Genomic DNA, 27,521 nt, shown 5'->3' on the forward strand with positions numbered 1-27,521 from the left:
TGAGTGTGTGTGTGTGCGCGTGCGCTCACCTCCACGCTGGAGTAGTCGCACATGGAGCACTTGAAGGGCTTCTCGTGGGTGTGAGTGTGTGTGTGTGTGTGAGTGTGTGAGTGTGTGAGTGTGTGTGTGTGTGTGTGTGTGTGTGAGTGTGTGTGTGTGTGTGTGTGTGTGTGTGTGTGAGAGAGAGAGAGCGTGTGTGAGTGTGTGTGCGTGCGCTCACCTCCACGCTGGAATAGTCGCACATGGAGCACTTGAAGGGCTTCTCGTGGGTGTGTGTGTGTGTGTGTGTGTGAGTGTGTGTGTGTGTGTGTGTGTGTGTGTGAGAGAGAGAGCGTGTGAGTGTGTGTGTGAGTGTGTGCGCCTGCGCTCACCTCCACGCTGGAATAGTCGCACATGGAGCACTTGAAGGGCTTCTCGTGGGTATGCTTGTAGCGGCGATGTCGGACCAGCTCCCCGCTGGTGACGAAGGCCATGTCGCAGTCCCCGCACTTGTGTGGCCGCGTTCCTGAAAGAGCAGGAGCACAAAGCCACTCCAATCACAGCGGGGCAGGGTCACACTGGAGCCAATCACAGCAAGGCAGTGTTACACTGGAGCCAATCACAGTAGCCGTATCAGACTGGAGCTTCCAATGACAGCTGAAATAATATTAGACTGCTGCGCGTTATGTTGAATGTGATCACAATACACTGACGGTACGACTATATGTACAGGTTTGTGTTCAGAGCAACATCTGTGCGTGTTCAGGTGTTCCCAGCATTCCTATATGTGCATATTCAGGTATTCAGAGCGTTCAATGTGGGCGTGTTCAGCTGTTCAGAACGTACTCGTGTGCATGTGCAAGTGTTCCGACCCTACCTGTGTGTGTGTTCAGGCTCTGAGGGTGTACCCGAGTGCGTGTTCAGGCGTTCCGACCCTACTTGTGAACAGGTGTTCAGAATGTGTGTTCAGGCGTTATGAGTTACTCGTGTGCGTGTTGAGGCGCTGTGAGCATACCCGTATGCATGTTCAGGTGGTTTCGGTCATACCTGTGTGTGTGTTCAGGTTGTTTCGGTCGTACCTGTGTGCGTGTTCAGGCGTTGTGAGCGTACCCGTGTGCGTGTTCAGGTGGTTTCGGTCGTACGCGTGTGCGTGTTCAGGTGGTTTCGGTCGTACCTGTGTGCGTGTTCAGGCGTTGTGAGCGTACCCGTGTGCGTGTTCAGGTGGTTTCGGTCGTACGCGTGTGCGTGTTCAGGCGTTGTGAGCGTACCCGTGTGCGTGTTCAGGTGGTTTCGGTCGTACCTGTGTGCGTGTTCAGGTGGTTTCGGTCGTACGCGTGTGCGTGTTCAGGTGGATTCGGTCGTACCTGTGTGCGTGTTCAGGCGTTGTGAGCGTACCCGTGTGCGTGTTCAGGTGGTTTCGGTCGTACGCGTGTGCGTGTTCAGGCGTTGTGAGCGTACCCGTGTGCGTGTTCAGGTGGTTTCGGTCGTACCCGTGTGCGTGTTCAGGTGGTTTCGGTCGTACCTGTGTGCGTGTTGAGGTGGTTCCTCAGCAGGGTGACGGTCCTGAAGGCGCGCCCGCACAGGTGGCACTTGTGCGGCCGCTCGTCCGTGTGGCTCTTCATGTGGCGGTCCAGGTTGGAGCGGCGCGGGCAGGTGTAGCTGCACAGCTCGCACTGGAACGTCTTCTTCACACCTGAGACGGGCGGGCAGGGGGGCGTGGTCAACACCAGAACCACGCCCACCCCCGGCCACCGGCAGCACGGGGGGCAAACACTCTCCCTTCTCATCACCCTTCCTATACACTTTATTTAGGCTGAGACATGAATGCTGCCTCACACACAGTAGAAAGAAAAAATATGGTTCCTGGTATTTTAGTAAAAGAATCGAGAATTTACGGTTTCCTTGGTGATTGTCAATTATTTCACAGATGGAGTGATCCCATAATGACCTTGATTCCAAATCGATTCTGAGAACAGGGAAGAATCTATTTTTAGAAGGCATCTTGGCCGGGCGGCACCTCTGGTTGAACAGAGAATGAATGCAGGCATAACAACGGACATCAGGGCCCAAGGTTTTCATTCATAATGTCTTCATGCTTAACCTACTGTGACAATACACACAGTTGGTGTCAAACAGGATACAAACAATTTTACTCATGACCAACTTATGTTGCGTGCATGCAAAACCAATATACAACGGCTTGGCTGAATACTCAATTCTGATTGGTTGGGACAGGTGCATTATATTTCTATATTTGCCCAGCTACGAAGCAGCACCTGCAAAAGTTCACCGTTCTAAATTAATACGGATTGGCCTGACTCGATAAACAAAGTGGGAATCTGAATGAGCAAGCGGGCTAACAGTTATTCCCCTGGGAGTGGCAGTTGCGTTCCCTGGGCGTTGCTATAACATTCCCACAGCGTTGAAATCTCACCTTTCTTCTTGATCTTGGTGGGTTTGGGGGGCTTCATGTTCCCCACCACCTTCTCGGCGTTGACCTCGCTCAGCAGCCCCTCCTGCTGCTCCTCCTCGAAGTCGTAGACGGACACGTCCATGTCCTTGCCCTCCTCCGTGTCGTAGCGCAGCTTGCTCTTCTTGGCCTTCTTGGTCTTCTTGATGGGCGGGTGGTAGTCGGGGTCTTTGGCCCAGGACGGGTCCTCGTTCTGGGGCTCGGGCAGCTGCTCCTCGGCCTGCAGCTCGTCCTGCTCCACCGTCTCCACCTCCCCGTTCGCCCCCACCTTCACCACCTGAGGAAAAGGAGGGCGCTCACGCGTCAGACGCTACGCTGTCTCACAGCTCCACAAAATAGAACAACGCAGCAAGAAACCCACGCTCTGCTAGTACCGCTACAAAGCAACAGGTTGACCCTTGACCCTATAATAATAGCTGTGGCCTCCCTAACAATAATAATAATAATAATAATTTCACCATTATTATTATTACTACTAAAATAACAAAATGCACTTAAACAGTACTTTGAATTTTTCATCTTGTGATGTCAAAGTGTGCCACAGAGAACAGTAGAATCTCAACACCAGCCATGACCAATTTTGCAGCGGCCTGCCTGTGTGATACGCGACAGCTATTTTACACCAGCACTCACCGCTCTTTAGCGAAGGCGCACAGAGAGGAAATGACAGAGCCGGTTTAAACTGGAGGACGACTGGGTGGCAGGTTGAGACAGCCAGCTCTGGAATTTTGCCAGGACGCCGGGGAACCCCTCTGCTCTCCCGTGATAAACACCGTGGGAGCTTTAATGAGCGCGGTGAGTCAGGACCTCGGTTTACCCCGGCCCCGTCGCTGCGTCCGGGTCTGTTTGGCTCAGAGAGAAGAGCGCCCCCTACTGGCCCGCCAACATCAACTCAAGCTCCAAATTCGTTCTCTTCTCACATCCAATTACTCGCCTACCCAAGCAAGCACACACCAGCTTGACTTCGGCCATTTAAACAGGAGCAGAGTACAAGTGGCGTGGCTGCTGGATTAGCAGGTGCGCTCATCGCGCTGCGGGCCAGAGTCGGAGGAAGACTTTTCGGGAGCAGCTTGACGGGCAGACCAAGCGGGACACGGTCGCCGACCTGCGCGGCGAGAGGCTTTCGACCCGGCCGACTGAAACCCTTCCCCGGGCGCGGTCCGGATTCTACCCCACCCGAGTCAGAACCCTGGCGCGCCGCGCGGTAATGAAGCCTTCCCGGACGGCGGCGGACTTCCGCCCGCGCATCGCATTTGGTTCGGGGTTTTTCGGTGGATCCGTTTGGGAAACGAGGAAGCGAAACGACGCGCCTGGATTGGCCGAACGGCCCGTTTTCCTTTGGCGAGCGTTCTCATGCGGACGGGGCTGCGCGTTTCCAATCGCGCTGGCGGTAATGGGCCCCCAGAGCGAACTCCCCGGGAGAGCCGCTTAAAATGAAATTCCAGTCATTAGACAGGGCTGAGGTCTCCATGGATACCGGCAACACTTCGCTTCGACTGGCCTCCGCCCGTGACGCAGATTAACAACCGATCGACTCGGGAATGGCCTTCCCCGGACCGTACGGGAAGCAGAAGACTCGCTGATCCATAAATCAAGACTCAAAGGTTTGCTGTTATTTTGTTAATCACCTGTACCCTATAAACGGCCACACCTATTCCCACCTCAACTTGTGCCGGTCTTGACCTACGACCTGAAAACGACTGTAGTCACCAGACTGACTGAATGCTGAATGACCCGTTTCAGCCCCCCGCCCCGCCCCGCCCCGCCCCGCCCCGCCCCGCCCCGCCCCGCCCCGCCTCGCCTCTCAGAATGACTGAATGACTGACGGCGGAATGTTCCGGGCCTCACCTGGAAGCCCTCGGGCAGCGGCAGCGTGTGGCAGATGACGGGCTCCCCGTCCTTGGGCATGTCGGAGGCGTCGACGAAGGCGCCCTGCAGCTCGTCCACGGTGGCGGCGGCGGAGACGGGCACCTGCACCAGCTGCAGCTCGCCCAGGCCCAGCTGCTGCTCCTCCATGTTCACCACCTGCAGCGTGATGATCTGCGTGTCGTCCGCCGTGGAGACCGTGGCCTCGTGCGCCGTGCCGGACACGCCCACGCCCACGCCCACCTCAGGGTGGTGGTGGTGGTGCTCCATCACCTCCGTCTTCATCTGCAGGAGCGCCGGGTCCAGGGAGTCCATCACCATCATCTCCACCACCCCGGCCTCGCCCTGCTGCTGAGGGTCGGCCGCCTCCATCCCCACCGCCTGCAGAAGCTCCGCCCCCGCCTCCTCCTCGGCCCCGCCCTCGCGCCGCCGCTCGTACGTCTTGCAGTCCTTGCCCTTGTAGGCGTCTCCGCCCTGCTCCAGCACAGTGCCAGTGGGCTCTCCTTCCATCCGTCTAGCCTGTGAACCACACGCGCGCACACACACACACACACACACACACACACACACACACACATACACATACACACAGAGTCGTCAAAAGTACATAGTTGAACTTCTTGCATCAATGCATCCTGTGGTCCAATTATGAAGTAATTTTACTTTACTAATTCAGGGGTCTTTAAAAGACCAGGAAAGATTACAACATGTCTGAAAGGCTTACTAAAATTTAGACTACTTAAATAGCTTTGCTTCCTTTACCAGTGGCAAGTATTAATGATCAGCCAATAGAGAAATGTAGACAGACAATTACATTTTGAGCAAAAACTTCAAGGTCTGCCTAACAAAGTAAGGGATAATAAACCTACATCTTAAGACTTCTGATGAGATTTTTTTAAATTGTTGATTATTTTATTATTTGTATAACATTTTGCTTGACAGGCCCTACTTTTAAACATGTCAAAAGTAGAATTCAGCTTTCGTACTATACCACCTAGCCTAAGTGTAAACTGTCCTACTCACTGTTAGATTGAACCAGATAAAATTTTAAAGGAAAAACAAACTTGCAACAGAGCACAACTGACAATTACCTACACTTCTGAAAGATTACCTGAGCCAACAGTGAATGCTTCATATGTCTAGGTTTGCATCTTCCATTTCTCAGCTTCTATGGAACAAAATGTCTGCCCAACCTGTACTCACTGCTAACTATGCCTGTCCTGAACCTGTTGAAAATTAGATAACAATTACAGAAAACTTTAGATTAATACCGTCTCATATGTTTCTACATAAAGTCTAAATCCTACAGTACGGCAGTATTTCAGACATCCAATGGAGACTCTGACCAGGTGGGTGTGTTTATCACATTTCATTATTAATATGACACACTAAATCTTTTATCTAGATGTTCTAAATGGTCTAGCACACTAAGTCTTGTCTGATCCAGGGACACCCTGTTGAAAATCCAGGTTCTACTGTCTGACGGTTAAGAGAATGTGAAATTGAATTATGACGTTGCACTTGCCGTGCCTCTATGATGGTCGTTAAAAATAAAAAATTTCAGTATTCGTCATTTCCCCTGGACATCGGATACTGCCATGCTACACCAAGTTCATACATTGGCATTCGTAAGCCAATTAGTTACGTAGCTAGATAAAACTTAACCCGCTATTCTGAGCTATTGTTTAACAGGTAAGGTAATAATGGTCGGTGAAGTTTGCTACAAGGCAGTTACTAGCTACAAGGTTTGTAAGTCAGCAGCTTTCTTAGCTAGATAAGTTACCCAGCGAGCTGGCAAACAAAAATAAACTAGAGCCAACTGAACGTCATTATGTACATATTTGTGCAATGCTCTGGTCACCTTTAGAACTCCAGTCAAGAAGCAGACTGTGCTAACAGTCTAGTTGGTGTATGACTAAGGTTAATTTTATCTCCAAAAACAATCTAAAACTTGACTGTGCGCCAATGTCAACACTCCCCCACCCCGTTGCTAATGTTAGCCAGTTATCAAACTAATTTCCACTCATATCCAGCAGAAGTTGCTTAGTGCTGAATAACGAACCCTTCAAATACTGCCCCTGGGGGAAGTCTTGTTTTGTAACATTATCTGGCGACTTATAGAGGGAGCTGTCAGTTTTGCTGAAGTCAAGGTCTGCTTCAGTAACGTTGGCTAGCCGCATTCATTTTGAAGGAGGGAATGGGATTGGTATGCAAACGTTTCAGGAGAAACTAGCTCGTAATGAAAATGATTTGTTTTAACTAACTTCACATGGGTAGTTACAATTAGGGAACAATGGTAAGGTAGCAAACGATAATATGCTCAACATCTCAGGGACAGCCAGGGAGGAAATGGTTGCGTTAAAGCAGATTTGGCGAGCTAGCTAGTAGATGACTAGCTAACGGTAGCTTAAACGCCTCAAACTGGCTAACTAACATACGTTAGCCAACTTCCTGGTCTAGTCTCGACTGCTTAAATCAGCAAAGTATAGTGGCGCTGATCTAAAGTATATTAACAGACATTCTTACAACTTTTAAAATAATATTTGGAGCTGACAGACGACGAAAACGGGGTTCAGGACGCCGAGGCCGAAGGGGAAAATATGTTTTGCAGTAACGCTAATGGACGGCGCCCGACAAATCTCAATTTAACCGTGAAAACAAACCCAAGAACTAAACACGCAGTAACCTTACACAATACATACATACATAATTTGGAATATGGAAGCGCAGTCATTTGGTTGTTTCAACATTACTTGTGTTTATTGCGTTTAAATGTCACCTACGATAACATCTGAGACAGTCCAGGATTTATATCTTTCTTAAAGAGGAAACAAAGAAGAGAAAGAAAATGGACGCCTGGCCTAAACATGCTTCCTTAACAACGAAGGTATAACAATCACATGCGTACCTAAATTCTAACTAGTAATCCATTTTAAAGACCAAATAAGCGATCGTTATCCCGAACTTCTGTGTTAATAACGTTTTTTTTTTGCTAGCTAAATTTTCAATAACGATAGAGGGAGACAAACACCCCCCGCCAGTAGCCAGGACTGGGAGCGCCATCGTGACACCTAGAGGCCGAATAAAGCTCCTGCAAAAATCCCCCTTTTCGGAAAAGTGGTGCGGTTTTACCTACACTCTTCTTATTATTTTCTCGATGAATTCAGTGGAAAGCAGGGGTTCAGTTCTGTAGTCTTTCGGTGATGATGTTAAACGCGCTCGTCTCCTGCCGCTGTTTTAATCCTCTCTCACCCTGTTTGACAGAGTGGTCTCCGCACAAAATGGCGGCCTTGAGCTAAAACGTGCGCATGCGCGGACAGATTGGCCCAGCGGAATGGGAGGCGGGGCGCAGAAGGTGGCGGTGAAAAGTATTGCAACAGCAACGGCCTCCGCCGGGAGCAAATCGTAAATGTGGAGCAACGTCTGCGACATTGTTCAAACTCAGTCTCTCTCAAGCACCCGAATTTGGCTCATAATACAAAATATTCACACGTCAATCGAGTATGTATGAAAAACACCCTTAGTCTGTAAACACATACTGAGGCAGGATCTATAGACAATCATGTTGGCCTATATTGCGCTCAAAAAGACAACATTTTTTGCACTTATTTAACTTTTGGCATAATACTGCACACATAAATCAAAAACATACTCTAGACACTGATGGCATTTCACAGCTCAAAAGAAGTGAAAACTGAAGCAAGACACATGCCATGCATTACTTGCTTTGACATTGCAATTTTGTTTTCCCTGTAGGCTATGTAGGCAACCAGTTTATCACTGTTCTTTTTTGGATAGGCATTTCAACCTACATCTGTAATCAGCAACAGCATCCCTTGGTTGTAAAAAAAAAAAGAAAAATACAGCACTGGCTAAAAAAGAAGTATGATCCATTGTTAGGTTGGCACTTGTAGCACATTTGCTCAATAATCAACAGCACTTGTAATCTGCTTCCATAAAAAGTGTAGGATAAGATAAGACACCCATACTAGACCACTAGTGCCTCCTGGCACCGTTACATTGCATTTCATACATTACAACAGACTTACACAACTTTTTACATAGCATTTACATTGCATCCATTAATACTTCTTGATATATACTGAAGCAATGCAGGTTAAGTATGTTGCTAAGGCTCCAATGGCAGTGTCCTACCCGGGAATCAAACCTGCAACCTTTAGGTTACAAGACCAACTCCTTACCCATTAAACTATACTCTAAAGTAGGGTTATGATTTCACAATGGAGCTGTCTGTATAGAACATATTTTACGGACAAATACAGAACTCTCCAGAGCAGCAAAAGCATTTTTATTTACCACAATTGCTTTATGCATATGGGGTTTTGACGTAGGTTAAAGTTGTCGAGTTATGGAATTTTGACTGTACATGGAGCTGGATGAGAACTTTCAGTGTGTGTTAAAAAAACAAAAACAAAAAAGGAGATTTGGGGGCTTTATGAGAACTGTCAACAGTTTACAGTGAAAATGTAAGGTTACACTTGCAAAAATTTCACTGGTTTCATAATGACACTGAAGGTCTCATTAGTTACCTGGGTTTGATGAAATGCACAAATTATTACAGACATCTTTTGTATTTCATACATGAACAAATTTTCAGCAAGTATTCCTGAATATGTAGCAAGATCCAATTTTAAACATGAGGAATAGATTCATACAAAATCCAGATTTCATATCCATTTATCCAGTTTATACAGGCTACATTCATAAAATATCCACACTTAACATGTTTTAGTTGAGACAAGGTAAAGATAAGATTAAAAAGTTTCACCATTTTGTTTTCATTGGAAAATGTTTATATTCTGAAAGCAGCCTTGTATACCTAACTAAATAACTTGTGTCACCAAAGGACTTGTGTTGAGGAGCTGTATTAAGGTTGGTGTTAGGTGCCATGTTTTTACCATGTTTGACACAATTTGTTTATTTTCCCCAAAGCATGTTTAGTATGATTTTAATCCCTTACTTAATTTTTTTCATTATTGATTTTTCTGAACAAAATATTTCCCTTGATTCTGTTCCCAAACAAGATATATCCTATGATTTGCTCTGATTGACCGTGATTCTTGTGGTTTACTACAGCTTATCATGATTTGCCACACATTTTTCTGATTAACCACAGTTCAATTACCACAAAGCATATTTGCCCCAGTTGTCTTCCTGATATCTGCCATTATTTTATTCCTGCATATTTATGAAGTTTTGTTAAGTATGGGGGGGGGGGGGGGGGGGGGGGTTAGAATAAAAAAGTTACTTTTTTAAAGATGATTAAATTATTGTTCATTTTTGATGGTAATATTTGTGTTAAAATTGATAGAGTTAAGGGTTGTGGTTATGGTTAGGGGTTAGGTTTATGGTTACTTTTTTGTTTAGGATAACTTACATTTTTCCCATTTCTGGAGATAATACTACAGCTTCATGTATTTTGATTTATTTGTTTGGTGAAATTGATTTTTCAAGATAAATAATTACAAGTAAAATTTCTTGTAAATATAATGTAGCTATATACAAGGAGATGCATTTGAAATAATTAAAAAAAATATATATATATATATATATATATGAGGCTGTAGTGTTATCCAAAACAAAAAATAACCCTAAGAATACTGGTAGAAAAATCTGATAGTCATGTGACTCAGTTTCTTCACTATTTGGGGGTAAGTCTTATAGTTTTATATATGGGATTATGATACATGTAAGTGTTACTGGACTGATTTTCCTGTGTGAGGGTACAATGCTTAATTACATTCTGTGCCACAACACTTTCAGAATATTACATTTCCATTACAAAATGAAAAATCATGGAGTACTGCAGTATTATATTGTTTGTTTGTATAATAACTCAAATGTGAGGTGAAATAAATGTATCCAATACTGAAAGTTAAAAAAGCCCCATTGCGTTTGTTGTACATTTACTGACTGATGTTTATGTCAGGTAATTTCAAGGTGACGTTTCATCGACATATTTGAAGGATAAATTGATGGTCAGTTGTATTTCATAACATGGGGTAGATTTTTCTGAGTTTTTCGGGATCCATATCTTGTTCTGTGGTGGTGGGAGACTTGAATTTTTTTTAACAACAACATATTTAAAAGTACATCTTGGCATACAAAAGAAATTGATTCAGCAAAAAAAGAGAAAAATCATTTGAGTTGGTTTCCTAATTTCCACACGATGTAAAGCTGAAGACACCTGACTGTAATTCGTCATTGTGAATGTCACTCAGCGATGACGTAGCGGATAGAAATGGCGTCAGATTTGAAAATTGAAACTAGCAGAGGTGGAGTTTGAAACGGTTGCTGTAGCGTTTGCTGTGATTTTGCATGTAATACAATATTATTAGAATACTAGTTTAGGATATTACTATTGTGAAAAGAATGAGGAGAAGGAGCAGCAGTAGTAGCGGCAAGTGCACGTCAAGACGGCGTAATGACAGTTTGGGTTTTGACGAATTTGGTTTCGCCCTGAGTAAGAAAAAAGACCAAAAACTGCAACATCGAAGTCATGATTACAGGTAACGTTAGCCTTTCTAACTTTAATATGTGCACTGGTTTTTCTGCTAAGACTAAACATTCTAGGTTAAATAGTAGCAGTTATTAAATCAGTACAACAAATGTCATCCTTTGTTTTGTAACGTCAATTCGCCTGTGAAATGCGCCTTTGGTTTGTTTGTCTTTGTAGTTTAACAACAGCAGGCAGTTTTACTGTATTTAGTTACTAAACAAATTTGTTTCTGACAGCTACCCGCAACCAAACACCGTTAGGGTTAAGGAGTTGTGCGAACTTCTCAGCTACTGGAATGGATCCAGCTTCATTTGCAGAAACCAGGTAAAATATTCTGATCCACGTGTTATTGACGATTATTATGAGGGAACATTAGACAACGGGAATACGCCCTGAAGGTTAAAGGTGAGAGGTGCGCTCCTTTCTTCAGTGCTTTGATTTTTTACGGTCTCTGGCTTTGACACGTTTGCCATTTAGGAAGAGTGATTATGTCTAATTATTTGCTGAAAATAAAGCATTTGTGGAAAATAAAAATGGTTGTTCTTCCCCTGACTCCTGTGTGTGTTAGCATCTGTTCCAACCTTAATGTCCATTCTTGAAGGATAAAGAGCGGTTCTTTTGCTTTTAGACAGCCTTTTTTGTGACAAAACGCTCACTACACGTTGGTTAAGGCAGAGAGGGAGAGAACAATCACTCAGCTGGCAGAGTTCATGGGTAGAAGAAACATGGGTAGAAGAAAGGAGGACCTTTACTCTCCGACCCCTGGACTTTTCCACCCGTGCACTTGGGAGAGAAACATGCATGTGTCTGTTTGCAGCTTTTTAAACAGAGTTTACTTTAACATAACACAGCCCTGATATGCGACTTTGTTTGAACCAAACTGTAGCAATAGGCCCTGTGATGGATTCTAGGGATTGCCAATGATAATGGGGTCATATCAGCTGAAAACGACTCAAAGTAAACCTACTGGTATTGGCCCAATGCTGAGATTTTGACCAACATTCGCACACCAACCAGGGGGTGAATTTTTGCCCCCACCCCCCCCAGATGCTGTAAATGAAATGAAAGCGTCATTCTAAAAAAAGTATCTTAATCAGTCATGTGATTGTTAATCAGCAGCTTAACCAGCCTTTTAAAAAATAATTTCTTTGGGTTTGCCATTTTACCAGCCAAAGTCATAAACCAGGCTATACAGAGACTCACGCTCTTTGCTTAATAATGAAGTCAGCCAGGTGAAATATTTTGTTTGTGCAAATGCCTGAATGTGTGATATTTTGCTGTAATAAGTTGATGTCTGCGCTAATCTACTTTGTGTATGAATGTGGATATTTGGTTTCAGTTTGCCTTTGTGCCGTAATGTATAAGGTATTGTCATCCGCCAACGCGGGCGGACAATTATCAGACATCGGCACACAGTTTCCACATCCATAATCGTTTCGACTTCAAAATTCATTCAGCCGCGGCTCTGCAACTTTGCATTGGACGTTGGCCTGAAGCTAAGACTTCCATTTTGTGCATTTTTATCCCTCAGATTGAACGTTTCATCAGGATTGGCGTCCCCCCTGCTCTCCGAGGGCAGGTGTGGAAGTGTCTCCTCAGCACGGATGCCCTCAGGGACACCAGCTCTTTCAGTTACCAGGTATACATGTTCATTCTTTACATTACAGGCGTTTAGCAGACGCTCTCATCCAGACTTACACAACTTATACGTAGCACTTACACTGCATCCATTTATACAGCTGATTATACACTGAAGCAATGCAGGTTAAGTACCTTGCTGAAGGGTACAACGGCAGTGTCCTACCTGGGAATCGAACCTGTGATCTTTAGGTTACAAGACTAGCTCCTTACGCATTATACTACATTCTACCGCTCACAATTCTTCACAATCACTGTATACTACAGCACGCAATCAGAAGAGGGGTGGAAAACTGACTGGAAAGGTGATTTAACTTGCCCAAGGCAGAATGGTTAGGGTTTGCTGAATTTGCATTTGTTTTGCTAAGGTTTTTTCCCAGAAATAATGACACAAAGTTTGGTGAAACGGTGCGCAAATGGCTCAGAGCTAGCCAATAAAGGGAAAGCAGAACTTGCATTTTAAAGATGCTTACTTTAAAGACTATAATAACAGTGTATGCCAACTCTTGTGGAGAAAAAGACATCTGTAGCCAGAGGAAGGCTTCGGATGAAACGTGTCGCTTCTAGCACCGTCTTTGCTTTCGTTAGCATGTTGCGTGCGTCTCCAGTGCCTGAAAAGGCTCCAAAGCACAGTCCTGGAAGGCCACAGTGCCTACAGGTTTTTGTAATTTCCTTTTTAATCGGCGGCCAATTTAGGCCTTAGAAACAGGGTGTGTGGCCAGTCAACAACTGAGGAAAGAATGAAACGTTTAAGCACAGAAACGCAAGGAAAACCAGCAGGCGCTGATTTGAGTTCAAGGTCCATCCATGTTATCGGAGTTGTCGCACTCCGTTAAAGGGAAAGCGTTTTTGAAGCGACAGCCTCGCTCTCTCCGTTGCGCAGAAGTGCCTGAAGGAGATCCGGGGGCCCCTGGTCGACCTGGGGGTGAGCGAGTACAGCATCCTCTCGGCCATCGCCACCCTCAGCGAGACCGAGAACGAGATGGGGTGCGCCCCCTCGCCCCCCCAGCCCCCCGAGGCCTCGGTCTTCTCCTGCAGCGACGTGGCCATCTTCCGTCAGATAGCGCTGGACCTCCGTGAGTGCCCTCCGTCACTCGCCCCCCACTCTCCGCTTGCCGTTTTAAATATGCAAATCCAGGAAACTGTCACAGCTGTAGCGGAGGAACACTAAACGTGATGAAATAAAGGCTGCTCAGGTTCATGAGGTAAAAAAATATTGTTTTTTTTTTTTTTTTGCTAATCGCGCGTTTTGTGTTCAGAGAGGTCGTTTCCCACCCACCGCTCCCTCATGGGGGACTCTGCAGAGGCCATCGAAGGCCAGGCCAAGCTCTTCAGAGTGCTGACCGCCTACGCCAGGTACAACCCGCTCATTGGCTACTGCCAAGGTGAGTCTGCCACTGCACACCTGCGTTACAACAGACAGGTCCACACAGATCTTTAGTAATATTTCTTTCTTTCTTTCTTTTTTGTGTACAATAAATTTTATTTGTACTCATTTTTTTCTATTTTTATTTATTTATTAATTTAAAAATTTTATTTTAATTTATTTTTCACAACAATGCAGACTATTCATGTGTTGAATGTTTTCGTGCTTTGTACCGTTTTATAAATCCCACTTGTTTTCTGTTTGCTTTTTATACAAGCTGACCCTGGTTAAATATACTATAAGCAATAATATATGTGTGTGAATTTGTTTCCCTGTCAAATACAGATTAATGAATGTCTTGATAATGTTTGATAAAATGCTTGGTGAATGCCTGGACTTATGTTTCTAATCTCTGCCATTGTGATACATGTTTTATTGTAAAATTTTATTTTACTATTTACTATCTTAAACAACAGTGAGAATAGCGTGGATGTTTTCTTTATGGTAAAAGGAATACTTTTAAGAACTGGATTGTAATGGCTACTGGATGGCTCATACAGTTAAGGCACTGTTCTGGTGTATGGATAGGGCCATATAGCCAGGTGAGGAATTCGGACCACCCCCGTGCTGACTGCTCAGTGATGTTCAGTTGGTTCTAGTGTCACTCAGGGATGGGAGTGTTTCAGTCTCCCGGGATTACTGGTCTGCTCGTTAGGCTGCAGGTGAAGCGTCTTCCTCTGACTCATGTCTGTGCGAGCCTGACTTGTGAATTGCCGCACGATAAGAATCGGCTGCTGACATCACATGCTTCAGAGGAGAGCGCTTGCTTTGCTGTCGCCTCAAAAGATTGCAGAAGTTGTGTCAATGAGTGCTGGGAAAAATCTGTTTGGCAAGAAGAGGGGGGGGGGGGGGGTCAAAATTGGAATGTATACATCTTCATTAAACAAACACTAGTAAAAATCATAAATGATTTGGCTGTGCATTTTTCAGTGTCAGTTGACGGTATGAAAACTATGTCTGGTTTTTGAATGGTGGTAATTTTTGGCCACAGGGTGGCAGCAGCCTACAGTTTACGCGTTCCTGGGCCGTTGCACCCAAATCACGAGCTCTAAATTAAAAATGCAAAATACTGTATAGCGGGACAGAGAAAATCTTGCAGGTAAGACATGTTGCTGTATTTGTCTCTCTTTTTGTTTGTCTAGGAATGTCCTACATCGCAGCAGTGCTTCTCATGAACCTGGCTGAGGAGGAGGCATTCTGGGCTCTTGTGGCACTGTTAGAGAAACCTAAATACCTGTCAGGGCTGTTTGACCACTCACTGGACAAGTAAGGGCTCTCAGTCCAATTAATTCACGAGCAGGCTCCACTTGGACATGCTAATGCACTATAGGTTTTGTCTGTTTTTCAGGAACTGCTTTGATGGGGTGGAGATGGTTAAAGTGGGGGTGCTGAGTTACTATTCTATTTAGTTGCTCATATTCCACATATTGATGGCATGAGAAATGTTTCCCGGGAAAGCAGTAGGTTCTGTTTTCCATCGAAGGTCTCCGAGACATTTGCTGAAAATCGTGAAATGGAACAGCGTGCTTCTTTTTTTTTTTTTTTGCATTTCCCAAAGGCGGAGGGGGTGTGGCCTTCCTGATCCTGCCGTCTTTTCTCATTGGTAGGATCCAGCACCAGGCGAGGGTCTTCCACCAGCTCCTGAAGCACAGAAAACCCCAGCTCTCCCAGCACATAGTGAGCGATGGCCTCTTCCACAGCAGCACTGGCTCAAAGGGCACGGGTGCCAGACACCTTCGCCTCCCCTCTGTGTCCGCACAGTTGCGGCGGCTCAGATTGGGCTCCTGCAGCCTCGTCGGTCCTACCAGGTTTTTAATCGGCTTTGGTCAGTGGATGTTTGCGTCACTAGGGCGAATTTGGCAGGGAGAGCCGAAGTTTCCTCAGACGCGTCTCTGCGTGAGTGCCTGGATTTGGCGAAGCTTCCGTCTGTGGTCCCCGAGCCGGTAAAAATGAGGTCAAGCCGAGTTGCGTAACGGCAGCGCGGTGTTGCGGCGGGCGCGCACGGGATTTGGAATCGGAGCAGGTCGCCCCGAGTAGCGGCGCTGAGTCGGCTTGAGTCGTCGCCGGCTGGAGCCCCGCCCACACGCGATCATGATTTGTCGGGAGTGACCGGCGATTGGTTCGTTAGCGATGGACACGCAGAGCACGTCGGCGAGCTTCCCTCCGATCGGAGTGCCAGCCTGGTCAGCCTCAGTAATGTAAGGCTGTGGGCTAGTAACCTGAGGCTAGAACCTTCCGGTTTTATGGAGGAAGTGAATGCGAGCTGCTCAGTGCATGTGCATTTGCACTGGACAGGACACCAGGCCTGGTCTGAAAGATGGCCAATGCCCAGACCTGCATCAAATAAGCAGCTGAAATGCTTTAACTTGAAGCTGGTAAAGTGAAAAAAGCTCTGCGTTATGCCTTAAAAATCTTTGACGAAATGTGTGCAATCATAAGAAAGAAGAGCTCTGTTCTGAATCTGGGTGAAAATTTAGCTATCTTTTCAAATTGACAGTAATCTACTGGAATTTGCTGGTGTCTACAGATTTGTAATTGGTGTTTCAGTTATCTGCCCCAGGTCTGTAGTGAATCCAGCTTGATTGAGGATTGAATTCTCAATTGTCTGGTATCAGAAAGCAGTCATGCATTGAATGTTTTTTTTTTTGCCAATTCCCAACCTCAGGACGCTTTGTGATTTTACACATTACACACCGTCCTTTTACACTGTTCAATGTGCCCTGGCACGATTGAGATTAAACCTTTGAAGAGTAGGCTTTTTGGAATGTTTTTTGTTTTTTTTCCCCAAAATTCACTTAGTGTTCTAGAACCCCATGCCTTTCGGTTACCAGTAGTGACTGTGACATCAGCATTAGAACGTTCAGTTAAGAACATTCTAATCGCAGGTTTGTGATCTCGCACCTTAAAAGGGTGTGGTTGAGTGCCTTAATCATCAAGCCCCCCCTGGCCTCCCATCTCGTTCGCCCCGGGTCACGGGCGGACTCGGGCAAAGGTGCGCGTGATTGGCCGCGGAGAACGTGAGAACGGGAGCCGGTGTGAGAAACACTTCAGAGTCGCTTTTGCCTGGAACAGATGGCCAAGAGACGCACTTCGTCTGGCTGTTAAAGAGCACTAATGCGTTCCCGAGTGAGAGCGAGCGATTTTTGCTCCGAGGTAATTTTTTTTGGCAAGGATAGCAGATCCTGGACAAGAAAAAAAAAAGATGTTACATATTCATTGAGATTTTATCTGATGTGATCATAAATTCAGAAAATCTGGGATGGGTTTGGCATGCTTAAGCGGTGTCTGCCCATCCTGCTTTAAAGATTTGGAGGCTGTCCGCTTTGAACACGGTAGCCTAAACGAGATCTTGCGGCGGTGCAATTAGTAGTGGATGGGCAGAATGTCCCAGCATGCACCGGGGCCTCACTCTGTTCTCCCTTTGGATTGGCTCATCTGCAGCCCTCTCAGCCGGTCTCCTCTAACAGGAGGAGCAGGAGCCCTGTGGGTCCACTCTGAGGCCCAGCCAGCCGGTGATTCCAGCGTCACGTCTGAAGGACAGAGATCAGCAGTATTGGGGTGTTACTGTCCTAACACAGGGCAGAATTACTGCAGACATGAGGATACTGTGGCTCTGACACAGCAAATAATAGTGATCTCTTTACCCTTCTCTTTCTCTTTACCCTTCTCTCTTTCTCTTTCTCTCTCTCTCTGTCCCTGTTTTCTGTCTCTATCTTCTGTCCCTATCTCTCCCCCATACCGATCTCTCGGTCTCTCTCTTTTTCTCTGCGAATGTACACAAGAACAAAATGAAGTGCCTCATTAGCTAGACCATGAAGTATAGTACACAGCTGTTACACCACGCTACTGTGCTGTGTAGTAAAAAGATGTGCATTCTCTCTCTCTCTCTCCTTATTTCTCTCTGCCTCTCCCTCCTCTCTGTCTCTCTCTCTCTTCGTCCCCCCCTCCCCCCTCTCTCTCAGGAGGATTTGGGGGTGTCGTCGCTGCACTTTGTGATGCCCTGGTTCCTGACGCTCTTCACCTCCCTGCCCTGCTGGGACTCGGTGCTGGCCGTGTGGGACCTCATCATGCTGCAGGGTGAGACCCGTAACCACCCCCCCCCACCCACCCCCACCCCCCTTAACCCTCAGCGCCCTGTATTCCCCCGGCCCAATCGCATGCCTCGCTCCGGCGAAAAACCCCGCCGTCTCAAAACGTAAGAAGCGCATGAACTCACCGGGCTGTCCGGAAACGCAGAGGCAGTCAGGAGCTGAGATTAGCCTCCGCGCTCGTTTTTTCAGACGGGCTGGCCCGTTTTGATCGACGTACAGCCGTTAATTGGCGATTAGGGAGGCGGAACCCTCGCGGGTGTTTTTCTCTCTTGCTCGGAGACGGGTTGATCTGTTTAACGTGTGTCCCATCAATCAAACGTTAAACTCCGCTTTTATTAGCGTCCGCCGGCGGTGTTCGCTAACGGTCGATGCGAACGGTCGATGGCCGACCCTGGAAACGTCCGGCCTTGGCCCTTGGGACAGCACACGCGTCCCCGTTCGCGTTTGTTGGGGGGGGGGGGGGGGCGTTCTGCAAGTCTTGGATCGGCCAAAAGGCATACCTGGATAATCTGAGGGAACGACGCTGGGCGTCGAGCAGCCAATTTGAAGGCCTCTGGGATTTGGAGCGCGAATCGAACGAAGCGGCGGTTGAAAGCGCGGTCGAGCGGCCGGGCCGGGGCACATCTGGTCCCCGCTGCGGAGGCGCCGGCTGCAGCCGGGCTGGGAGCGAGGCGGCACATCTGCATTCGGATGTGGAACAGAGATCGACTGATTACGTAACTTGCGTGAAACTATCCCGTGACATTTTAATGAAAACACTCAACATGAATCGAAAGGCTTTTTAGTGTTGCTCCTAGGATTCTTCTCCTGCAGCGGTGGATGGGTTCTCAGGTCTACGGTCGAACTCCATGTTACACACGCATGTTCAGCTGATTCGTGCCTCAACTGGTTCACCGATGTTTGTGCCAGCATCTCCTTCACGTGTGCCATACCCGTCTTCCTCCACTCGTATGCGTTTACCACTCGCTACGGATGAGTTGGGGTTGCGAACAACACCGCAGGAGACCCCCATAAAGCCTTCTGAAACGGCTAACGACGGAGACATCGCACATTACGAGCTGACTTAAAAGTGAAACTATCCTGAATAAGTATCACCATTCACACAAGTGTCATGTCTGAATATGAACAATATGGCAAAAATGTATGTTCTGCTGATAATAGTGTCAAGGAAAAAAAATGTTTTACAAGATAATATAGGTCACCGCTTTTACTTGTGTTTCAACAAACTTATTCTGAACCAATGGGTCCATTTGTCCACTAAGACAAGGGGCTAAGAATAGCATTTAAAATGTAGGGGACTGGCTTGGATGAATTGGCACTTTTAAGCGTGCTTCTTCTATGGTAAGGAAATATGGTGCCTCCATTTCGGTTTGTGAGCGAATTTTGTGAAATAATGACGCTCCTAACACATTTATTATGGGTTTATTAATCACCCTACCCCTGATACACTAAACACTAAAGCCTCAAACCTGTATTGCTCCTTAAAGGCCTACAATCCCAATCTCTCTCTTGTACGAACCATAGCACTTGACATTATGTTGTCGATGTGCTGCTATCTGCCAGTATCAGTTGTGACACTGCTGACTCGCCATTGGCTCTGTTCCTTGCCTAAACCTTTATGTTTGCACTTTTGTAAATGGTTGTGGATAAGAGCATCTGCTAAATGTCTAAATATAACTGTGAAGATCAGAGCAGCCCCGATAACGCCTGAAGAAACAGGGCATCGTGGGTAATCCCTTCCTGCTGAGAGTCTCTTATTCACATCATGGCACGGTGTTGCAGACTAACTTTCAGATCTAGAATGTTAGTGCCATAGGGACTGTTTACCCTTGGCTCACTTCCAACAGAGCCTCCTTTTTTTTTTAAAAAAGCTTGCTGGTGGCTTGGACCAAAGGCTCTTTCACAAAACGTTAAACCAACACAGAGTTACTCTTAGCGGCTAGTCCTATCGCATATCAAACAGCAGGTCGTTCCAATGGACTCGTGTCCTTTTTCCCAATCGGTCACTTCTTCACTGAGCAGTCTGTCAGAGTGACAGCTCTCTTTTGTGGGCTGTGTACGTTCTGGAGACAGTGACAGGCAACAAATGCCATTATGAGCATCATATTTTTAAAAATGATGTGAATTTTACCGTTTATATTACATTTTCATAAGCTAAATGGAAGTATTTTTTTGAGGTAAATTTAGCAAAAAGCTTACGAGGTAACAAAGCTGAGTAAAAGTTTAGGAATATGATCTCGGAGAGAGAAAATTTGAATGTATGTTTTAATTTTCTTCTTAAGCAAATGAGGTAATTTCAATTTATTTATAACTTTATATCCACCCGTAATTAGATTTTTTTTCTCAGACTCCTCTCCCTTAAATTTGACTCATTGTTATTATAGCTTTATTAGTTTTATTTCAAGGCTTACGATGCCCCTCCCCCCACCTCCCCAAAGCTTGTTTGTTCAGGAGAGAAAGAGAGCTGTAGAAAAATAGGGCGATTAACTAACTTCAACTTGGTAGCTGTTCTAGAACGTTCACTCAGAGGCGAGAGACCTTCTGCTGGAGATTGGTCCTAAAAGTGTACGATCACTTCCATCTCTGTCGCCTCGCCTTCTGTTCTGTGAGGGAAACGATGGCCCCGTCAGCCGAATGCGTCTGTGAGGCCTCGGCGCCCCCTTTAGGCCCACACCGGGGGCGGCTCGTCGTAGAGAAACCCCCACTGCGGAGCCAGCGCCCCCCCTTTCTCCCAGTCTGGAGCTTTATGCTACATTTAAGCGTAGCGTACATATGCTAGGATGCTACATTTTAAAGCTGGTGGACTGGTTCATTCCCAGCTGGGTTGTTGAGGGCACCTGGGGTGCAAGCGCTCCTCCCAACTCATTTATCGCTTTAAATGACGACGATATGTGAGAATTTGCTAATGGTAAGCGCTTGCACCCGAGAGGGCGGTTCTGATTGGTCGGTGCTTTGGGCGAATGGTGCTCCGCAAAGCTCCCGTTTCTGTGCCACTGAGCTCGGTGTGAAGCGGCGATTAATGGTGACCCCAGATTTCGCCGCTCTCCGCCTTTCGACCCCTCCCGCTCTGACGCGCGTTCGTCCCCCATCGCCGCTGTTAACAGGTCACCGGGGTCCTTTCCCCCTCTGGAATAGGAGTCCTTCAGAAACGCCCGATCGGCAGGCGGAGCGTTGGGTACTCAAGCCCAAAACAGACAGGGCGATGTTTCTTCTCCTTGTCTGGGCCAGGGCTGTGGGGTGGGGGGACTGTGAAACTGACAGGTTAAACCTGGAAATATTTCACTTGGAACCACTGCTCCCCACACATCGAACGCTCGTGGATGTTACCGTAAGCGACGGATACTCAAAGGCTCTCTTATATCGCAGGCTTGGTGGCCGCAGTGCGTAAACGGTGCGTCAGCAGTGCGTAAACAGCACAGCATGCATCTCGTCCGTCTGCGTCCGTTCCGTTCACTTAGCATCTCATGCAGTCTTTCCCCAGCTGGTTTTCCAGAAGGCCACAGGTGTGTTTTGCTTCAAACATGAGTCACACACTCTGTGTACGCACATTTAGAAATAAATAATAAATAGCAATTTGATAACGCTTATGCTATTATTAATGCTATATATACACACAAACACACACACAAATATATATAAACACGAACATAAATTTATAATCACAGCCCAGTGGTGCACTTAGTCTCAAAGCTCTCTCCCACTCCCTCTCTCTTCCCCTTCCACTCTGACCCCCTTTTTCTCCCTGTCTTTCTCCCTTCCTCCCTCTCTCTCTCTTCCCCTCTCTCTCTCTCTCTCTCTCCCCCTCCCTATCTCTCACCCTCCCTGTCTCTCCAGGTCTCTTGGCCGTGTTCCGCGTGGGGCTGGCCGTGCTGGAGCTCCTGGAGCCCCGCCTCCTGCAGATGACGGACGAGGGCCTGATGCTGCCCACCCTGCTGCGAGTGCCCGTGGAAGTGTGAGTGTCACCCCCCCCGCGCCCGGTGAACCGCAGCGAATGAGCACAACGAATCCAGGTTTCACAGAGAGTGACTGCTCTCACCTCAGCCTGCGGCATGAGAGCAGTATACCTGACCAATGGGAGGCCTGGCTGCTGGGATTGGAGATCTCTGACCTTATTGGTCACTGAGTCAGGCCTAGATGTGGCCCAATTCCAGTGGTCTCAAAAAACAATTTGTTAAAATTTATCTGAAGGAACCACAAACTTGACTTAACTGTTTGGTCATGATCACATGTAGTATTTTTTGGAGAAAGATTGTTGTATAACCTAAATTAGAATTCTCTGGTTCCCAATGGAGAAGCAGCCAGTTAAGGAGGATAGAGAGTGCAAAATGCAAAAAAGTGGCTTTACACAAGCTAATACTTTCCATTTGAGAGAAAGAAATTATAGTTTTAGGTCTCATTACAAGACTTAAATACTTAAGACAGACTTTTTTACGGTGGATTATTGCGAGCATTTAGATCACCGCATACAAAACTAAGTGGATAATTTCATATTACATTCAAAACGAGTTTAAACGAATTTATATTTTGATAATTGGTGTTGAAAGCTCTCAGCAGCACACCGTCTGGTAGCTCTGACCTCCGATATGGCAGTCTAGTCAATCGGTTTAACTTTGGCACGAGATCAACATTTTTTATTTATTCTTAGACGTTTCCTTGGCAACCTCACAGCAAACAAAGGGGCTTGTCTTGGCTCACGATCGCACACGATCGCCGATACAGAAGGACACCCTCATTTTATTTGAGTTTTTAAGCTCCCTGCTTTAATAAATGTTTTCATCATGCTTTGTGTAAGGAAACGGCTGCTGAAATTCATGGTTTTGTTCAGACAGATAAACTAGAGCAAGAGCCAGAGTTAAAGGGAGTTAAGTGTTACAGTTGTACACATGATTTTATTACTGATTTAAATTCATGTTGTTGCTCCTCTTAATGGTTGTTTTTGTTACCATTGTAACATGGACTGCCATGACAATAGTTGTTATGACAAATGCACATGCTTTGGCCATATGCAGTCTTAAATACGCGATGGCAATAAAGGATTAAATAGAAGTGAGAGGGAGAGGGGGGGAGAGAGAGAGACCTTGCTCTTTTAAACAGGTTTCTGTAATCAGAGCGCGGCCCTTAGTTGATAGGAAATTGACGGAAAACAGGTCTCTCTAGCTCGCTAAAGCCTTTCCGCTTATTGTTAGCCCGTAAAGGGCCGTTTCTCATCCACCGGTTTGGGTCAGTGGGTGGAGTTGGCGACGGTAACTACGGCAACGGTGCCATGCTCCCCCGTCTGTGGGCTGTGCCTGTAAAGCCAGTGACTGGGCCTTTCGCTGATTAAACCTCGTTTGCTTTTCCGCTCTGCTTTACACCACCGCACCGACTGCGGAGTCTGCTCGCCGGTAGGCTACAGAGCGCTCCCGGCTCCATCGTAGCGTGGCTGGAAAAATTAAAGACCCAATCAATCGCAGTGCAATTGCACTTTTTAACGGCATTTAAAGTGTTCATGAAGCTACAGTTTTAAGGTCTATTTTTCCTTTTTGAAGATTCATGACCAGGAAAATAATAACATTTAGTTTTGATTTGAAATATGGTGTTTCCAAACGGAGAGAGCGGGACGTCTGTGCTGAACTGTGGGCCTTAGCTGACACCCCCTAAAATTTAAACGAACAAGTAGGCTACTGTATTTGGAGTCTCTTTTAACCAAAGCTATTTAAAGGGTGTATTTAACATGGTTGCATTTAAGAAAGACGCAGCCATGTGACGCTACTATCGAATTGATGTGATCAGAGAGATACGTGCCATCAGACCTGCGACAAAGGGTTAGCCTTTTTGTTTATGAGTAAGATTAATTAAGGTATGGTCTATAGTTTAGGTTGGATAGTTCGTTCTCCTGTGCGCACGAAATCCGGAGAGAACGCGAGAAGCCAATGTCGTTAGCAGAAGTTAACTGGATTGTTTTTCAAAGCGTTTCGGTTTCTTTTGCGTTTTCGGGCAGCCCATTGATCGTTTGCCCATTCCCAATACAGTCCTCTCTGCGGTGTCGCCCCCCCCCCCCCTATTTTTATCACCGCTGGCGAGGTCGCTGCTTGGCGCTTTCTGGCACAGACTGGCGTCCACGTACGAACCAGCGGTCTTTCGTTTCTCCACGGTCTCCCCACCAAACTTTGTTTTTCCCCTCTGCCGTTTTACTGCAGATGATAAAAAAGGAATAAACCTAGCAATTACAGGAAAGCTGAAGAACATTCTGAAACCAATAAGCTTTCAAGCCTGTCCCATTACTTTCCTAAAACCTTTGACAAAGACCAGCGCAATCACAGTAATACTGAGAGCTGAAGTGCAGTAATAAGGGTGGGCATCGCGAGGATGATGCGCACGAGTTATTTATTACTGACCTCAAAATGCAGAGATTCTCAAATCGTTAATCAATGTAGACCAACGGTTTCAGTGTGTCAGAGCGAGAGGGACGAGTCTTTCTTTTTCCCTATAATTTTTCCGAATGTTCTGCTCCATCTGCGAACGCCAACAGTCAATTAGAGATCGCCATTAAATCAAATGAGGCTGAGAGCCGGGAGCTGCATTTCACCGCGACGGCGGGACTCCGCTCGCCATGTGCGGAGGAAATTCGGCCCGCGTTCCAAAAACCAATTTGTCTCGAGCGCTCCCATCTTCTCCAGATGTTGGGGGACTTCAAAGTGCCGTTTGAACAGCGGGGCTTGCCCTAATTGTAAGCTAATGCACTTAATGTCTTGGGCCTGTGATTGGCCAGCGGGTGGGACTTGGAGCCCCCAGCGCAGAGCTGTCATGACAACCGCTCTGAACTCCAGTCCAGTCACCGGCAGGTCAGGTCATGGAGTCTGTTCTGTACCTACAACACCTCTGATTAGATAGTCAGCTTGATCCTCCACACCTGGCACTTAAACTATGTATTTAGTTTAATATACTGCAACAATTACATTGTTTCTTTATGCCAACAAACTCAAATGAATAATATCTTACGGTTTGCTTTCTGTGGTTCTTTATGTATAGCTATTTAAAAGTAAGGATTTTTTGTGGACCCAAGATATGCCTTTTGTGATGCATTACTTGTGTTAGTGTTGTTTTACTCTTGTTGACTTTGCCTGGACAAGAGTCGTACAAAATAATTGTACTGTACATAATAAATCCCTCACAATCACACTCGTATCGTATGTTAAGAGGGGAGATTGGCAGATTCAAGTTTCCGCAATTGATCCAGTGGTTAGCGTCAGTTTGCATTGGTCATCACGCCATAACAAGGTTTTAAATGCTAAATGAATAATGTAGCTTGTGCAGTAAAGGGTGAGGCACCTATAAGATTACTGCAAAGCTAATTGCCCCAAACCTTAGAGCAGCATTGTTTCATTGTTTCAACGCTGCTGATGTGCCTCTGTGCAGAGTCATTCCGCTGTCTGGCTTTAAGCCACCAAGAACAGAAGAGAGGGCTGCTGGGTGGCTGATCCAGTTAAGGCATCGTTCTGGTTCTGGTGTGTGGATGGGCCCACGGTCTGGAGTCTAATCCCGCTGGGTAGCCCAGCAATTCGGACATCACGCTAAACTGTGTTATTTGTACTAAACTGATACCCATAGTTCTCTCTGCATGGACCCCCCCCCCCCCCCCAACCCAGCAAATGCACACATATGTTGTTATACATTTCAATGGATTTTCCGGAATAATTGTCTTTGAAATGCCACGAGGGTACATTCCCACTGAATGGTGACAATGATTTCCAAATATGAGGAGCCTGCAGGTAAAGCTCCTTAATCAATCGGCTCAAATGCACGTGTTGCTGCTGGACTTGGCAGCGCCAATATTGAATTTCCACACTCGTTTTCCAGTGCCCCCATGGAGACCAGTGAATTCATTCGTTCCAGATTCTTCCTCCTCACAGTCTCCGTTATGACCTGTGTTTGCAGTTCCCTTGCGGTCTGTGTGATGGATCTCCATGATAATCAGAGTGTGGCCCATGACACGCTCTTCGAAGCTGCAGCCCTATAAGGATGCAGTCGACCTGCTGCACGATTGGTTTCCCTAACCCTGTCAATCACTGGCCTTTTTAAGGTGGACTTGATGATACAGTGAACATGGTGTCTCCCCCCCCCCCTTACCCACACTGCAGTTAAACCAGGATGATGATTGGTCATGGAAAGGGAAAACCAATTGGTTAAGGATCCAGCCAGGCAGATTTGTATTTGTCTGACGTGGCTAATGGTAAAGTACAGGCTTTGGGAATATTAGGGGCCCCCTTGAAACCTGTTTTTTTCCCCAGACTGGGATTGTTTTTCCGGATTCTGATGGTGAAGCGTGACATTGTTCACTGCTTATCCAAATGACTAATGAGAGCCAGAGGCTGTGAAAATAATCCATTTACTGTATACTGTAATACACTGGTCGCTTACTCGTAAATAACATTGCATAATTTTATCTTTTTACCCTCCTAAGACTTGGCAATTGATTGTCCTCTGAAGAGCCTGTGAGTCTCTGGTCTTAATCTCAGGTATCATATATTATACTATGCTGCAACCTGTTGTTCTGGGGGGTGCCTTTAATGCCGGGGGGGGGGGGGGGGGGGGGGGGGGGGGGGGGGGGGGGGGGGGGGGGGGGGGGGGGGTTTAGGGTCATGACCCCAGGATATCGGGTGTGCCCAGGCTCTGTACCGCCACCTGTACCGTGACAGCTTCTCATATCACCTAATCCAATCTGTGATGTGCAAAGTGGAGAAGTCCAGCTGCGATATGCAGTAAACTGATTAAGGACTCAACTTTCCTCCATCTGGTGTCCCCACCACCCCAAAGTGAAGTTTTAAAAAAATTTACATTTGGGTCTGACGAATGTGGACCACCGTTCCCCTCTCTTCCGTCTTCTCTATCTAGAGTACCCTTCTCAAACCCCTTGCATTTAACCACACTTGAATTTTAATTGGCTCCTGGCATAAATGTTTTGGTGATACTGCACCTATCCTTGATGATCTGGGAGTGTTGTGAGAGAAATCTAGCGCTGTCAGGTGAATTCACTCATGTTTTTGTATGTTCTAATTTGCTCTGGATAAGACCATCTGCTAGATAAATGTAATGTAATGTAATGCTTGAGAAGTTGACAGACTGTTAGTAACCTGGAAAGTTACTAAGTCCAGCTATAATTAGTTTAGTTTCAGCCCATGTAATCCAGAGCATGAAAATGTAATGAAAGCTGGATTTGTCCACTTCAGCGGCCTGCTTTAGTAGATCCATATTTTGCTCGACAACAACTATAGAAAAACTATAACTTGACAACAGTTAGCCAACCTTTTTGACGAAGTAGCCCATAACTCTGGTTTAATTGTTTGGTTGTGTTGGAAATAGCAAAATAGATGTTACGACCTTTTTTAACAGTTAAATGTTCATTTCATTTCCGACATTTCAGCCATTTTGAATGTCGTTAGTTTCCTTCTCCTCGGCAACCCAGAGCTCTGTAATGATACCTGACTTTCCACCTTAAGTCTGGGTTAACGGGTCGTTCTGTTGTGTCTTTCCCGGTCAGGAAGGCCCTCA

The 27,521-nt window shown here is 46.3% G+C and overlaps 2 protein-coding genes and 1 long non-coding RNA gene across 7 annotated transcripts in view; 2 read left to right on the forward strand and 1 right to left on the reverse strand.

The window, feature by feature from the left end:
* LOC118214973 (transcriptional repressor CTCF-like) overlaps window positions 1-7,615 on the reverse strand; it is a 15,545-nt gene extending 7,930 nt beyond the window's left edge. Inside the window, exons 1-6 of one of the 5 annotated variants that reach the window (XM_035395286.1) lie at window positions 7,448-7,615; window positions 5,427-5,541; window positions 4,298-4,834; window positions 2,414-2,726; window positions 1,502-1,672; window positions 372-505 (exon numbers count right to left, since the gene is read on the reverse strand). In XM_035395286.1, coding sequence (XP_035251177.1) covers window positions 372-505; window positions 1,502-1,672; window positions 2,414-2,726; window positions 4,298-4,834; window positions 5,427-5,450 — 1,179 coding nt within the window. In that variant the 5' untranslated portion in view covers window positions 5,451-5,541; window positions 7,448-7,615. Of the gene's footprint in view, window positions 1-371; window positions 506-1,279; window positions 1,298-1,343; window positions 1,355-1,501; window positions 1,673-2,413; window positions 2,727-4,297; window positions 4,835-5,426; window positions 5,542-7,447 lie in introns of those variants that run through there. The other 4 variants (XM_035395288.1, XM_035395287.1, XM_035395290.1 and 1 more) reach the window with 4 other exon arrangements.
* Window positions 6,487-8,170, forward strand: LOC118214976. Its single transcript, XR_004762739.1, has 2 exons — window positions 6,487-7,202; window positions 7,312-8,170. It is a non-coding gene; the product is annotated as an uncharacterized LOC118214976 (long non-coding RNA).
* Window positions 8,171-10,481: 2,311 nt separating this feature from the next.
* si:ch211-266k8.4 (TBC1 domain family member 10B) overlaps window positions 10,482-27,521 on the forward strand; it is a 76,172-nt gene continuing 59,132 nt past the window's right edge. The window contains exons 1-9 of the mRNA XM_035396449.1: window positions 10,482-10,845; window positions 11,072-11,159; window positions 12,367-12,474; window positions 13,357-13,549; window positions 13,733-13,858; window positions 15,042-15,165; window positions 15,507-15,576; window positions 17,862-17,976; window positions 21,825-21,942. Coding sequence (XP_035252340.1) covers window positions 10,709-10,845; window positions 11,072-11,159; window positions 12,367-12,474; window positions 13,357-13,549; window positions 13,733-13,858; window positions 15,042-15,165; window positions 15,507-15,576; window positions 17,862-17,976; window positions 21,825-21,942 — 1,079 coding nt within the window. The 5' untranslated portion in view covers window positions 10,482-10,708. The remainder of the gene's footprint in view (window positions 10,846-11,071; window positions 11,160-12,366; window positions 12,475-13,356; window positions 13,550-13,732; window positions 13,859-15,041; window positions 15,166-15,506; window positions 15,577-17,861; window positions 17,977-21,824; window positions 21,943-27,521) is intronic.

Source organism: Anguilla anguilla, chromosome 16 (genome assembly GCF_013347855.1).
Source record: "Anguilla anguilla isolate fAngAng1 chromosome 16, fAngAng1.pri, whole genome shotgun sequence".
Taxonomy (NCBI): domain Eukaryota; kingdom Metazoa; phylum Chordata; class Actinopteri; order Anguilliformes; family Anguillidae; genus Anguilla; species Anguilla anguilla.